This window comes from Vulpes lagopus, chromosome 3 (genome assembly GCF_018345385.1).
Source record: "Vulpes lagopus strain Blue_001 chromosome 3, ASM1834538v1, whole genome shotgun sequence".
Lineage (NCBI taxonomy): Eukaryota > Metazoa > Chordata > Mammalia > Carnivora > Canidae > Vulpes > Vulpes lagopus.
In genome coordinates, this window is record NC_054826.1 from 126,076,043 (window position 1) to 126,089,237 (window position 13,195).

At 57.5% G+C, this 13,195-nt stretch overlaps 1 protein-coding gene across 3 annotated transcripts in view; it reads left to right on the forward strand.

Moving 5' to 3' along the window:
- LOC121486149 (coronin-7) overlaps window positions 1-11,846 on the forward strand; it is a 55,287-nt gene extending 43,441 nt beyond the window's left edge. For 2 of the 3 annotated variants that reach the window (XM_041746907.1, XM_041746909.1), the window contains 19 exons: window positions 3,866-3,920; window positions 4,358-4,415; window positions 4,493-4,638; window positions 4,717-4,809; window positions 4,954-5,085; window positions 5,598-5,724; window positions 5,998-6,173; window positions 6,656-6,764; window positions 6,874-6,960; window positions 7,042-7,184; window positions 7,264-7,368; window positions 7,448-7,533; window positions 8,548-8,689; window positions 8,786-8,875; window positions 9,471-9,587; window positions 9,845-9,980; window positions 10,389-10,480; window positions 11,000-11,086; window positions 11,202-11,846. In XM_041746907.1, coding sequence (XP_041602841.1) covers window positions 3,866-3,920; window positions 4,358-4,415; window positions 4,493-4,638; window positions 4,717-4,809; window positions 4,954-5,085; window positions 5,598-5,724; window positions 5,998-6,173; window positions 6,656-6,764; window positions 6,874-6,960; window positions 7,042-7,184; window positions 7,264-7,368; window positions 7,448-7,533; window positions 8,548-8,689; window positions 8,786-8,875; window positions 9,471-9,587; window positions 9,845-9,980; window positions 10,389-10,480; window positions 11,000-11,086; window positions 11,202-11,207 — 1,987 coding nt within the window. In that variant the 3' untranslated portion in view covers window positions 11,208-11,846. Of the gene's footprint in view, window positions 1-3,865; window positions 3,921-4,357; window positions 4,416-4,492; window positions 4,639-4,716; window positions 4,810-4,953; window positions 5,086-5,597; window positions 5,725-5,997; window positions 6,174-6,655; window positions 6,765-6,873; window positions 6,961-7,041; window positions 7,185-7,263; window positions 7,369-7,447; window positions 7,534-8,547; window positions 8,690-8,785; window positions 8,876-9,470; window positions 9,588-9,844; window positions 10,004-10,388; window positions 10,481-10,999; window positions 11,087-11,201 lie in introns of those variants that run through there. The other variant, XR_005986554.1, reaches the window with a different exon arrangement.
- The last annotated feature ends 1,349 nt before the right edge of the window (window positions 11,847-13,195 follow it).

A 13,195-nucleotide genomic window follows, 5' to 3' on the forward strand; every position in this document is an offset into this window, starting at 1 on the left:
TCCTGAAACATTTCAGTTTACGGTCAGTACTGTGTGGTTTTTGGTCAGATGGCCCTGTGTCCCCTAAAGCTCTCAGGAAGGTCCACAGATGCCCCCGGGGGGTGGTGCTCTGAGCAGCCCCCACCTGACTTTCCCCAAAGAATAGGACTTCCTGACAGGCCCCAAAACTTCTTGCCTCTGTGTCCAGTTCTTGCTGATAGATCCCACCTGACTAAAGGGTCTCTCCCTCACTCCAGTTCTGAGCCAGGACTCACACATGCCATGCTCCTACTCACCCAGAGATGCAAGGGTAGTGTCTAGGGGACCTCCCTCCCTAGTTTCCCATTCTCTTCTCATAGGGGATCAAGGCACCCCACCACCTGCCCTTAAAACCTGGTTCTTGGGGATCCCTGGGTGGCTCAGTGGTTTAGCGCCTGCCTTCAGCCCTGGTTATGCTCCTGGAGACCTGGGATCGAGTCCCACGTCAGACTCCCTGCATGGAGTCTGCTTCTCCCTCTGCCTGTGTCTCTGCCCCTCTCTCTCTCTCTCTCTCTCTCTCTCTCTCTCTCTGTCTCTCATGAATAAATAAAATCTTAAAAAAAAAAAAAAAAGAACCTGGTTCTTAAGGAGGCTAGGGAGTGTGAGCTTAGTCCAGTATGGGTGGGGTCCCAACTGCACAGCCTGGGTGACAGGGATAGATCCAAGGGATCTGGACTGCTTTGACCAGTGGCAATGCCAGGATGTCTGGATTGGTGGGTCTGAAGAGGAGAGATGGGCGACGCCTGGGTGGCTCAGTGGTTGAGCATCTGTGTTTGGCTTAGGGTGTGGTCCCGTGGTCCTGGGATCGAGTCCCGCATAGGGTTCCCCACAAGGGAGCCTGCTTCTGCATCTCCGTGTTTCTGCCTCTGTCTCTCTCTGTGTCTCTCACGAATGAATAAATAAAATATTTTTTAAAAAATGAAGAGGAGGGACCCCTGGGTGGCGCAGCGGTTTGGCGCCTGCCTTTGGCCCGGGGCGCGATCCTGGAGACCCAGGATCAAATCCCACGTCAGGCTCCCGGTGCATGGAGCCTGCTTCTCCCTCTGACTGTGTCTGTGTCTCTGCCTCTCTGTGTGTGTGTGTGTGTGTGTGTGACTATCATAAATAAATAAAAATAAAAAAAAAATGAAGAGGAGAGATGGGCTGGCACATAGAACCGGAAAACTCTTAAAGCTGTTTTTCCTGACAGATAGTACTTCCTGGGCTAATTGCAGGAATATTGGGAAAGCTGATGGGATTATCAGGTGCTGACTCCTTCATGTGACCAAGCACCACCATTGTCCAGCATCTTCTGTGACTTGGACTTAAAGGGTCCCAGTCTGGGCTCTAGACCTTCTATGACTGGGTCTAAGGCAGACCCCTGGACCTGGGTCAGAGTCCTTTCTAGTGACAGGCCTAGATGCCAGCCCTACCCCACACCATGGCAGCAGGAGGGTGCCAGTGCCAGCTCTTACCACGTCTGGTCCTCTGCCAAGGCAGAACTATGTTCTGCATTCCAGACCCAGACCTGGCTTGGCTCTCTTTACAAGCCCGGGGTCAGGCCCATGCCAGCTGTTGGCCAACCCTGGGGGCTGGGTGCCATGACCCCATTTCCTGGTCTGTGCCATGGATGGCTCTGCCTGAGGCCTGGAAGACTGGCCTGACCTGTTGGAGGAGCCAGCCCTGCCCTCCGTGACTTCCTGCCCCTGCCCCGCACCCCCCCCCCCCCCCCCGCCCCAGCGCCTGAGTCAGTAGGCTGGCCAGTTGGGGTTGATGAAGTGGGAGTGCAGGAGGCCAGGTGGAGCATCTTGAGGAGGGTGGTTTAGAGCACAGATGATCTGTCAACGCCACCCACAGGCCCATTCCCCAGTTCTTGCCAAGGTGACAGCGGGGCCTCAAGAGACACTCCACTTGCTCTCAGATGCTTCCCTGAGCCCATCACCTCATTTTCACATTCTCCTGTGTATCTCCACATGGTGATCTCCACTCGGCACACATCTGATCTTGTCCCCCTTCATTTAAGATGTGTCTTCCGCTTCTTGTTGCTTGTCTGATGGACGGAGGCAGAGTTCCCCGACTTATGTGCCAGGCCCCTTTCTGTCTGGCCTCTACCCACGCCGTCCTGAGGCTCAGCCTCTCACCATTGCTGTGCAGGCCACTAGCCACATCATCCTTCACCCTATTTCTCAGATGGACCATGCATCACCCTGCCACACCTGCAGGTCCTTTCTGCTCTTTCTGCCTGGAACTCTCCCCACTTGGTTGATGCCTCCTCAACCCTTGGGGTGCAAGGAACATGCCCCTCCCCTGTGGCCAGCCAAGTCAGGTCCCCCTGCCCCCTGCCCTGTATCCTCAGGGAACTTTTCCTTTGTGTGTGTTTACGTGTGTGTATTGGGGGTGGGGCTGTGTCTGCCTTTCAGACCAAGCCTTGAGCAATTTGAGGGCAGAGGTAGGGTCTGTTGCACTCACTTCTGGTCACAGCTGCAGGCTGAGCCAGGGAGTTGGATGCAGAGCAGCCCAGCAGAGGAATGAATGGTAGGGAATGAATGAATGAGCGAATGAAAGTCTTGTTAAAGCCACTGAAAGGACTTGCTTCCAACCCCAATGGAGCCAGCATCAATGTGGGGGGGCACCTCAGGTCAGGCACCCACCTTGTCCCCCTGCTCCCCCACAGAAGGCAACAGTCAGACCAGGTCAAGAAGGGCAGTTCTGAGGCCAGCTCACCCTGCCCGCCCAAGGTAATTAAAGACCTTGTTACTCACAGACAGGTGACCGACCCAGAGCACTTCAGGAAGCTGTGGAGACACCCAGGGCCCCACCCAGCTTCCCAGCCCACACTGTGGCTCCCAAAAGGGTGGGGGTGGGGGGTGGAAGGTGGGCAGCAGGCGGGCTTTGGGCAGCTGGCCAGAAGGGGATGGACAGGCAGGGGTAGGGGGGAAAGTGCCCTTTGTTGCCTGGGTGAGGGCTGGATGCAGCTGCCACAGCTGGGTGACCTCTGCTGGGACCACAGTGAGGAAGGGGTTCTGTCTGAGGGTCAGTGCCCAGGCCCTTGGGTTCCCAGGGACATGAAACTAAGACCAGGAGAAGAAACAAACAGATGAAGGCACCTGTCAGAGTTCTCCTGGACAGTGATAGGCCATTGGCCCAGAGGAGCCTGACATAGAGCAGCAGGGGTGCTGGGGGCTTCCACCCTGCCCCTGTGTTCCCAGCCCCTGCCCGCCACCCAAAGCCCCACCTGGGGAACAGAGTGACGACGGAGAATGGGGAGGGCAGGGGAGCACTGTGGTGAAGGAGGCCCTGGTCTAAGCCCCTGCCTTAGGCTTGGGCTCAGAGGCTTGAAGTCATCCTGAGGGGCGTTCTGAGTCTCTAAGATGTCATCAGGAGCCTGGGGGTTTCTGAGGGGGTGTCCCCAAACCAGGCTGACTACATTGGGCAGGGCTGGAGGGAGTCCCTGGTCCTGGCATGCCCACTCATCTTCCCAGGTAACTCTGGCCTGGTACCGTGGCTGGCCAAGGTGGGACCAGGGACAGAGCGTACGTGGGGTGTTTCTGGAGCTGCTGAGCCTGGGATGGAGCTCAGGACTGAGGTGTAGAAAGAGGGGCCAGCTCACCTATGCCCAGGACGCATACAGGTCCTGGAGCAAAGCAGGTGAGCGGATGGAGGACCCAGGGCAAGAAAGGCTGGGACATGGGGGTGTGCTGGGCGTCAGCGTGTTGGTAGCACAGGGAGAGAAGGTGGAGGGTCCCAGCAAACAGGCTGGGTACAGCCACTCCTGGCCAGTGTGGTGCTTGGCTCGAGCCCCTGGCTGGAGTCATGGGGCTGACAGCTTCCAGCTGCCCATCCCGCCAACTAGCCCTCTCTCACTCAGGTCTCTGATGCCCCTGCTGGACCCAGACTCCGGGCTCCTGATCCTGGCAGGAAAGGTGAGCAAGAAGCTGGAGTGACTGTCCACATCAGCCCCCCAGGGTTGCGCCCTCACTTGCCAGGTCCATCCCAGTCTGACCTGGCCAGCCAGCTGGGAGATGGGATGGTGGGATGCCGGGATGCCATCTGCCCCCAGAGAGAAGCCAAAGTAGTGCTACCCATGCTCCACCCCTGGCAGGCTGAGTGGCCTTCAGGTGGGCATGACTATAACTCCCACGAATGTCAGCTTTGTGGACAGGGCCAGCAATCAAGCAGTGTCAGCACACAGCAGGCACTTTATAAATCCTCAATGTGCCCTGTCCTTACTGCATGCATGTGAAGTCCACCAAGGACGCAGTCCAGAGCACTGGCAGTAGGAGCTGGTGTTAGACCCGGAGCATGCGCCGGGCCATCAGGGTGTGAGCAGCGAGCGGCACTCAGGCTGGGCTTGTTTCAGGGTGAGAGTCGGTTGTCCTGCTACGAGGTGTTGCCCCAGCAGCCAGCACTAAGCCCAGGTGAGCCCTGTTCTCCTCCGCCCTCCCCCTCCGCCCTCCCAGCCTCGCTGACTGCCTTCCCGCGGTGTCCCCCACAGTGACCCAGTGCCTCCTGGAAAGCGTGCTGCGGGGGGCAGCTCTTGTACCCCGGCGGGCGCTGGCTATCATGAACTGTGAGGTGCTCCGCGTCTTGCAGTTGAGCAACACAGCCATCGTGCCTGTCAGCTACCACGTGCCTCGCAAGGTGAGGGGGCCCAGGGTGAGGGCCTCGGAGGGCCTGGGAGGCCTGGACCTCACGGGCCACGTACCTATCTGCCACCAGGCTGTGGAGTTCCACGAGGACCTGTTCCCAGACACCGCAGGCTGCGTGCCCGCCTCTGACCCCCATGCCTGGTGGGCTGGGAGCAACCAGCAGGTAGGGCCACGGCCTGGCTGGCCCCTCCTGGCCTCCAACAGCCCCATGCACGGCTTTGCAGTCCAGCTGTCTGCTAACTCAGCTGCCCCATGTCCCCCCATCCCTTACCTCCTCCCTGCCTCAAATGCCAGCCTCTTCCCACAGGTGCAGAAGGTTAGCCTCCACCCAGGTCACCGGCCCCACCCCAGCTTCACTTCCTGCCTGGTGCCCCCCATGGAGCCCTCCCCGGATGCAGCCCAGCCTGCAGAGACACCTGTGGGTGACATGGACCCCAGCGTGAGTGCCTGGGCTGTCCGCCTGTCCTCCCCATCACGCGGCCGCAGTGGGTGCCCTGAGTCAAAGCTGGCAAGTGTGTGCGCGCGCCTGCTGGTTTGAGCTGGTCTTTGAGCCTTTTTTAGCTGTCAAGCGCAACAGAGACGAACTCGTGAAGCATAAATAAAGAACTTCGCACTCTTCTATAAATTGAGCAAACACATGAAAAGCAAGACTTTCACAGAAAAATCCAGATTTTTGGCTTCTCTTGAAATGCAGGCAGATCTTAGCTGCACTGGGCCTGTCCTACAGAGCTTGAAGCTGGCAGCTGCCACCCTCTTTCCCCACAGTCTGAAGCTTAGCTTGCCCTGTGCTACCTCCGGCCCTCGTCGGCATTGGTGTTGGCACCTGGCACCCCACAGTGGGCTTCATGCCCCCACGGTGTCCCACAGCCCGGAAGGAGGGGCCCTATCTTGCTCTTGGTTTGGCCAACACTTCCGGGGGCCTACTGGCTGACTCAGTATGCTTCTCCCCAGGAGGGCTTCTCCTCCCCACTCAGCTCTCTTGCCTCGCCCTCCACACCCTCCAGCCTGGGGCCCTCACTCTCTAGCACCAGTGGCATCGGCACCAGCCCCAGCCAGAGGTCCCTACAGAGCCTGCTGGGTAAGTGTGTCAGGGCAGGAGCTAACCCTGTCTACATCCTCCTCCCCTCCTGGTGGGTCACCTGTGCTTGTGGGATGAAACGAGTGTCAAGGAAGAGGGCAGCCTGGATGTTCTCTCGAGTCCTGGGCTCTCAAGGCTCGTTCCCAGGGCACGAGTTGTGTTGGCAGAGGCTGGGACACAGGGCAGAGGCTGGGACATAGGCCGTGCCCCCTGCAGGTGTGCGGGCAGGCAGGCAGGGCATCCTCATGGGGCTCTGTCCCTGCCGCCTGCCAGGTCCCAGTTCCAAGTTCCGCCATGCTCAGGGCACTGTCTTGCACCGAGACAGCCACATCACCAACCTCAAGGGGCTCAACCTCACCACGCCTGGCGAGAGTGACGGATTCTGTGCCAACCGGCTGCGTGTGGCCGTGCCTTTGCTCAGCAGTGGTGGGCAGGTGGCTGTGCTTGAGGTGAGGGACACCACCCACCACAGTGCCCCCCTCTAGGCCCTGTAAGAAGCTAAGGGCATTGGGTACCCACACTGGCTCGCACTCTCTGAGCATCCCCTTTAGTCCTGTCAGCTCTCCCACAGGGATACCATTTTATCCCCATTTTACAGATGGAAGAGCGCAGTGAGGCACAGAGGTTTGTGGCCTATTGGGTCACACAGCTGTGTAAGTGGTGGAGCTGGGATTTGAACCCAAACTGCCTGGGCCCCAAGCCTGAGCTCTTTCCACCACTCCACGCTGCCCCTCTCGCTTTCTGGGACCTTACAGTGGGCACTTGGGGTTCAAAGCACAAGATGGCCAAAGCAGAGAGCTTGAGCCACCCAGCAGTGGAGCATCAGCTGCAGAGGGTGGGGGCCCAGGCACGTTGCTTGCCCTGCAGCCCCTGGGGACTGAGCTTTCCCACCTGTTACTGATGGGCTTCTGGGTGGGGATACCTCCCACAGCTGCAGAAGCCTGGCCGCCTGCCCGACACAGCACTGCCCACACTGCAGAATGGGGCAGCTGTGACTGATCTGGCTTGGGACCCCTTTGACCCCTACCGCCTCGCTGTGGGTAAGGAAGCTGGGCACTAGGTTCAAGGGAGGGTCCAGGGAATCTGAAGGAAGGTAGGGGGAGCCTGGAGGTCTTGGGCACAGCAGAGATGAGCCTGCACTCCCTGCAGGCGGGGAGGATGCCAGGATCCGACTGTGGCGGGTGCCCCCAGAGGGCCTGCAGGAAGTGCTCACGACACCTGAGGCTGTGCTCACAGGTCAGTTGGGCCCAGGGTGGGGGCTGGGAGACAGGTGGTGACTCCTGAGGGGCTCAGCATTATCCCATGCCTCACCCCAAGGTCACACAGAGAAGATCTACTCTCTGCGCTTCCATCCACTGGCAGCCGACCTGCTGGCCTCCTCTTCCTATGACCTTACCATTCGGATCTGGGACCTGCAGGCCAGAGCCGAGCAGCTGAGGCTTCAGGGCCACCGGGACCAGGTAGGACATCTTTGGGGGCAAGGACCCTCCCAGAGGCCTAGAGGCTACCTCTCACATCTTTGTCTGCACCTGCCTCCAGATTTTTAGCCTGGCCTGGAGTCCCAGCGGACAGCATCTGGCCACCGTCTGCAAGGATGGGTACTTGCGGGTCTATGAGCCCCGGGGTGGCCCCGAGCCCCTGCAGGTGAGCGAGATGCACTGGATGCAACCTTCAGAACTGCCTGAGGAACTGCTGTTGGGCCTCATGTGCTGTATCCCCACAGGAAGCCCCAGGGCCTGAGGGCGCCCGCGGAGCCCGCGTGGTCTGGGTGTGTGATGGTCAGTGTCTGCTGGTGTCTGGTTTTGACAGGTAAGGACTCTGGGACCACTATCCCCATCCTGAGACTTAAGCAGCTAAATTATGTGCTGCTTCCCTGGGCACATATACATCTGTAAGGCATCAGAAGCTATTCTTCCTACTCACTAATAGGATGGATGGATGAATGGATGGATGGATGGATGCATGCATGGATGGATGGATGGATGGATGATGGATGAGTGGGTGGGTGGATGGGAGGGAAGGAGGGAGGTGGGGAGGAAGAATAAGTCAACTGGGGACCCAGCGGGATAAGAGCCACTCCCTGCTGCCTGGAGCCCGTGCCTGGTGGGGACCAGGTAAAGAATGTGAAACAACCAAGCCTACTGGAGAGGTCCCAGGGATGAGTATTTGGCACTTTGGAGGAGGGATCAGAGAGGGCTTCCTAAGGGAGATGTCATCTGAACTGAGTCACAAAGGAGCTAATAACCAGAAACCCAGAGAAGAGGGCATTTAAGTCTAGATGGAAAGGCCAGGAAGCTGACCACATGGCTAGGGCAAAGGATGAGAAGCAGAGTGTGGTGGCCATGAGACCAGTGCTGGTGTTAGACTGTACTGAGGAGGGTCGGAGGGCAGCAGGGGGAGCAATAGTCTGCTATGAGGTCAGCAGGTTAGGCCACTGTTGCATGACACCAGGCCAGTGGTTCTGAGAGCTGGATCAGGAAAGAGAATGGGGTAGCCCCGGTGGCGCAGCGGTTTAGCGCCGCCTGCAGCCCAGGGCGTGATCCTGGAGACCCTGGATGAGTCCCATGTCGGGCTCCCTGCATGGAGCCTGCTTCTCCCCCTGCCTGTGTCTCTGCCTCTCTCTCTCTCTCTCTGTCTCTATGAATAAATAAAATCTTAAAAAGAAAAAAGGAAAGAGAATGGACAGAGGCACTCTGCAGGCTCCAAAGCCCTCAGGACCCCTTGCCTGACAAGGTCAGGATGCTTGCTGGAGTGGAGTCCTTGCCCTGACCCAGGCCCCTGCAGCTCTAAGGACCTGCTTCTGCTCCCTGGGTCTCCTTGCAGCCGAAGTGAGCGCCAGCTGCTCCTATACCCCGCCGAGGCCCTGGCCGGTGGCCCTTTGGCAGTGCTGGGGCTGGACGTGGCTCCCTCGACCCTGCTTCCCAGCTATGACCCTGACACCAGCCTGGTGCTACTCACGGGCAAGGTGGGCTGGGGTGCAAGCAGGGGTGATGGGTGGGGGAGAGGCGGAGAGGAAGGCAGCTTTAGCTGGCTGCCTCGCTCTCACCAACCCCCAACCCAGGGTGACACCCGCGTGTTCCTGTACGAGCTGCTCCCTGAGGCTCCTTTCTTCCTGGAGTGCAATAGCTTCACCTCGACCGACCCCCACAAGGTGAGCCTGTGGGCCTCCGGGTCCTCCCCTATCTGTGGGACACAGGGCTCCCCCGCCCTCTCCCGGTCAGATGGGGAAGTGCAGAGGCCTGTGGGGTCAGCAGGTCACTGGGCCAGGGTGTGCCCAGCAGCTCTCAGGAGCTGGTTGTTAAACTCCACCATTATTAGAAATTAAACCATAAAATCTTAAGTTATGGGAACCTACAAATAAATTATATTAAAAGCTAGGGCAGTAAACATTCAGTGTATTGCTTACTTATTTTAGCCGATTTTACTGCTATTTGTGCTGTCCGGCTTGCTTGTACGTGTGGGAGCCATCAGTGGAGGTATCATATGTACTCCCACACGTCCTCCCAACTCTGCATTGAACAAGCTGTGTTGGTGGTGTGAGATCGACATGGTGGGGGTTTTTACACCATAGAAAGAGGCTAATCAGGGCTACAGATCAGAGCATTTTTCTTCCAGAGAGCTAGTTGTTGGGCCTCTGCCAGCACACCACCATTTGGGGACAGGCCATCATTCCGGGGGTCCTCAGTAAGGGGCGTTGGCACTCCGTGAGGGCCCAGGTGTTAGCTCAGAGTCCCCTGCTTCCCCAGGGCTTCATCCTCCTGCCCAAGACGGAGTGTGACGTGCGGGAAGTAGAGTTTGCCCGGTGCCTGCGGCTTCGCCAGACCTCCCTGGAGCCTGTCGCTTTTCGGCTTCCCCGAGTCAGGGTGAGGTTGGGGGTCCAGCACCCCAACACTGGATCCCCCTTCTCAGCCTCTATCAGGGGCTTTGGCCCTATCACCAAACTGTCCTGTTTCACTGCTCTTTGGGCCAGTAACAGATACAGCTACTTTGCTGAGATTCTAAAACTGGCAGAAACCCCAGACCGGGGTCCTGGGTCTTTCCTTACCCCCTTCCCAAGGGATGCTGGTGTGCCCTGGGCCTGTGGCAGGTGCTGCAGGGTAGCCCCTTCCTCTCCCTACAGAAAGAGTTCTTCCAAGATGATGTGTTCCCAGACACAGTTGTGAGCTGGGAGCCAGTGCTCAATGCCAAGGCCTGGCTGGGAGGTGCTAATGGGCAGCCCCGGCTTATCAGCCTGCAGCCCCCTGGCATGAGCCCAGGTAGGACAAGGACCTGGCAGGTGGTGAGTAGGAAGCAGGGCGGTGGGTGGGGATGGGGGAAAAGGGCAAGGCGCCAAGTCCCGGATCCCTCTGTCCCTGCTGGCACACAGAAACCTCCAGCACTCCCGAGAGTGGGGTGCTTCCATTTCCAGGCTCAGACTTGGAGCCTTTTGAAGGCAGGATCCAGGGTCTGTGTTTCCACATTTCCCACTGCAACATGAACATGTGTGCATGCGCACACTGCCTGGTGCCCACAGCAGACCTTGTGAACAGAAGGTGGAATAGCTATTATTGTCCCTCTGGGGTCTCTGCCACAGGATTCCCTAGGGAATGGTGCCAAAGGGTTGGGAGGAGTCCTTGTGGCAGGAGGTGTCTCTGATGTCTGATCCCTGTGCCTGCCCGCCCCAGTGAGCCAGGCTCCCCGTGAAGCCCCTGCCCGACGGGTCCCATCCTCAGCAGTCTACCTGGAAGAGAAGTCAGACCAGCAAAAAAAGGAAGAGGTAGGCCCAGGAGAGGGTTGGCCAATATGGGCATGCACGGGGTCCTGGCTGCACCTGGTGATTGCCTTCAGTTCTCTAGTACAACCCAGGCTGGGGCATGAGCCAGTGTCCCACTTCTCTTGGTTCAGCAGCTCGTTGGGGAGATCTTCCAGAGCCCTGAAGCTGACCCATGGGGCACAGGATGCAGGAAGCCAGGGAAGGGCAGAAGAAGCCCCCCTTCGGCCTGGCTCAACCCAAACAGAGCCAAGTGCATTTGGGACCCTGGCACACATTTGAGCGTCTGAGGCAGTGTGCGGAGACGGCTGCCCTGGGACTCCAGTTATGCGAGTCAGCCTGCCTCTAGCTCTCTGATCTCTGCTGAGATGGCTTTTCTGTGAAAAGCATCCACTTTGTCATGGCTCTGATGAAAATGGCTTTTTTCACAACCTTGATGGGATTTGAAGTATAGGGTCCTGTGTTTCTGGGGTTAGAAGTCTTATTCTGTTTCCTTCTTACCACTTCTCCTGTCTACTCTCCTAGCTGCTAAATGCTATGGTGGCAAAGCTGGGGAACCGGGAGGATCCGCTCCCCCAGGACTCCTTTGAAGGTGTGGACGAGGACGAGTGGGTGAGTGGATGAGAGGGCCCTGGCACCTCCTCCCTCCCTCCCTCCCTCACCTTGCAGCAGGCACCACCCTCCTTTCTCCACCTCTAAACCCCTCCCCCTTGGTTTATCTCCGTAGGACTAGCCTGCCCACCAGCTACCTCTAGCCTCACCTGCCGCTGCCACCTCCTAGAAGCACCTGGTGTGCCCCCACCACCACCCCCCACCCCGCCCCACACACCTCACATCTCACCCTTCAACTGGAAGATGGCCCTTGGCCTTGGCACACCTTGTCCCAAAAGCCCTGGCTTCCTTTGGGCCTTGGGCACTTCTATGGCCTCTGGGCCCTGCTGCAACTCCTGTGGATTGTCTGCACCTCTGCTTTCTATGGGACTGGCTGCTTTTTCTCAGCTGCCTGCTAGCATGTGGAGCCAGGGGCATGAGAGTGGGGTGGGAAGGGAGTGGGGTGTCTGTAGCACATTCCTGGGCTGGTCCCAGCCTGAGCTGACTTTGCCCAGCACCTTCAGTCATTATGTGCCATGCCATCTTGCCTGCTGTTCCACTTCTAGTCAAGAGCCTTGGGGGCTGGCCCCTGCCAGGCCATTTGGAGCAGCACCAGTCTCAGGGGCCAGGGACCAGCTGCCTTCTTCCTCAGGTTTGAAACCAGGAGAAAGGGAGCATTACAGAGCTGATGGCCCAATTAAGGGGGGGGAGGGTGAACCCCTCAGGTACTGGCCTGAATATACCCTGGATGTTTTCAGCAATTAAACTTTTCTAAACTGGCCACCTCTTGTGCTGCTGTGGTCTCTTGGCTGACTGGAAGGGGAAGGGGACAGGAGTATGAGTGAGGGCATTTTGGCTCTGGGTTCCCCCTTGCCCCAGGCCTCACTTTGTTCTTGAAGCCTTTTCAGCTGCTACAAGTTAGTTCACTCATTTAGCACAAGGATACTGCTCTGGATGGTGATGAATGGGCCTCTCAAGGTACTTGTTAGAGTCTTCCTGTGCAGGCCAGCCAGACTGTGTGCAAAGAAGCAAACTGTAAGGAGACCTGTAAGGAAGACAAAATAGGGGCACCTGGCTGGTTCAGTTGGTAGAGCGTGCAACTCTTGACCTCAGGGTAGTGAGTTGGGCATAGATATTGCTTAATTCACACAAAAAAAATTATGTGAAAGGGAGCCGCGGAGATGCAGGGAGAGCAGGGTGTGCAAAGTCAAGAGAGGCAAGACCTGAAGGCGACTGAGCCACAGAGCTGAGAGAACACTTCAGACAAAAGGAAGGGCAGCCACTGCACTGAGGGAAGAAAATTTGGAGAGTTGGAGGAGAGGGCGGTGGTCCAAAACAATCCAGGGCAGCCCAATTTATGTTCTTTCAGTGATGGTGTGCTGAGTGCCTCTCACGTGCTGGCCACCCATCCAAGAGTGGAGAAAAGAGGAAAGTCCTGCCCACCAGGGATACACCTTCTGGGGGAAAGAACAGATTATAAGCAGCGCACATAAAATAAATGAATTCTATAATACAGCAGAAGGCGATGAGTAAGAACTTTGGGGGTAAAAATAGAGGGGACTGAGAGCCAGACACAGAAGCCACAGACAGGATGATTCCACTTCCAAGAGCTGTTCACAGGGGGCAAACCATAGACGGGCCCAAGCTTAGTGGTCAGCGGCCTGAGGGGGCGGTGGCCAGTGCTGATGCGAAGGGAGTTTGGGGGGGGCGGGTGATGAAAATGTTCTGGTGTTCTAGTGGTGATGGTTGCACAACTCTGTGGATACACTAAGAAGCGCTGACTGAATTATGCACTTTAGTGAACCGGATGGTGTGTGAACTTTATCCCAAAAGGGTTACTAAAGCACAAAAGAATGCGGGGCAAGTTGCAGCGTTGGTAGCAGGTCGGGGTGGGCCTCCTTGGGAAGGTGACATCCGAGCAAGCACTTGAAGAGGGAGAGAGTGAGATCTCTTTCCCAGATAGAAGGAAACTAGAAGGAAGCCCGTTTTGAGGTTTCCTGTTTTCTTACATATTTGTGAGCCTTTGGCATCCTCCTCTTCGTGGGGTGTTGTATGTTTACTTCATGTCCTTTAGTACCAAATATCTTGGCAAAATCCAGGGAAGAGGTTGCCCCGCATTTGACAGATGTG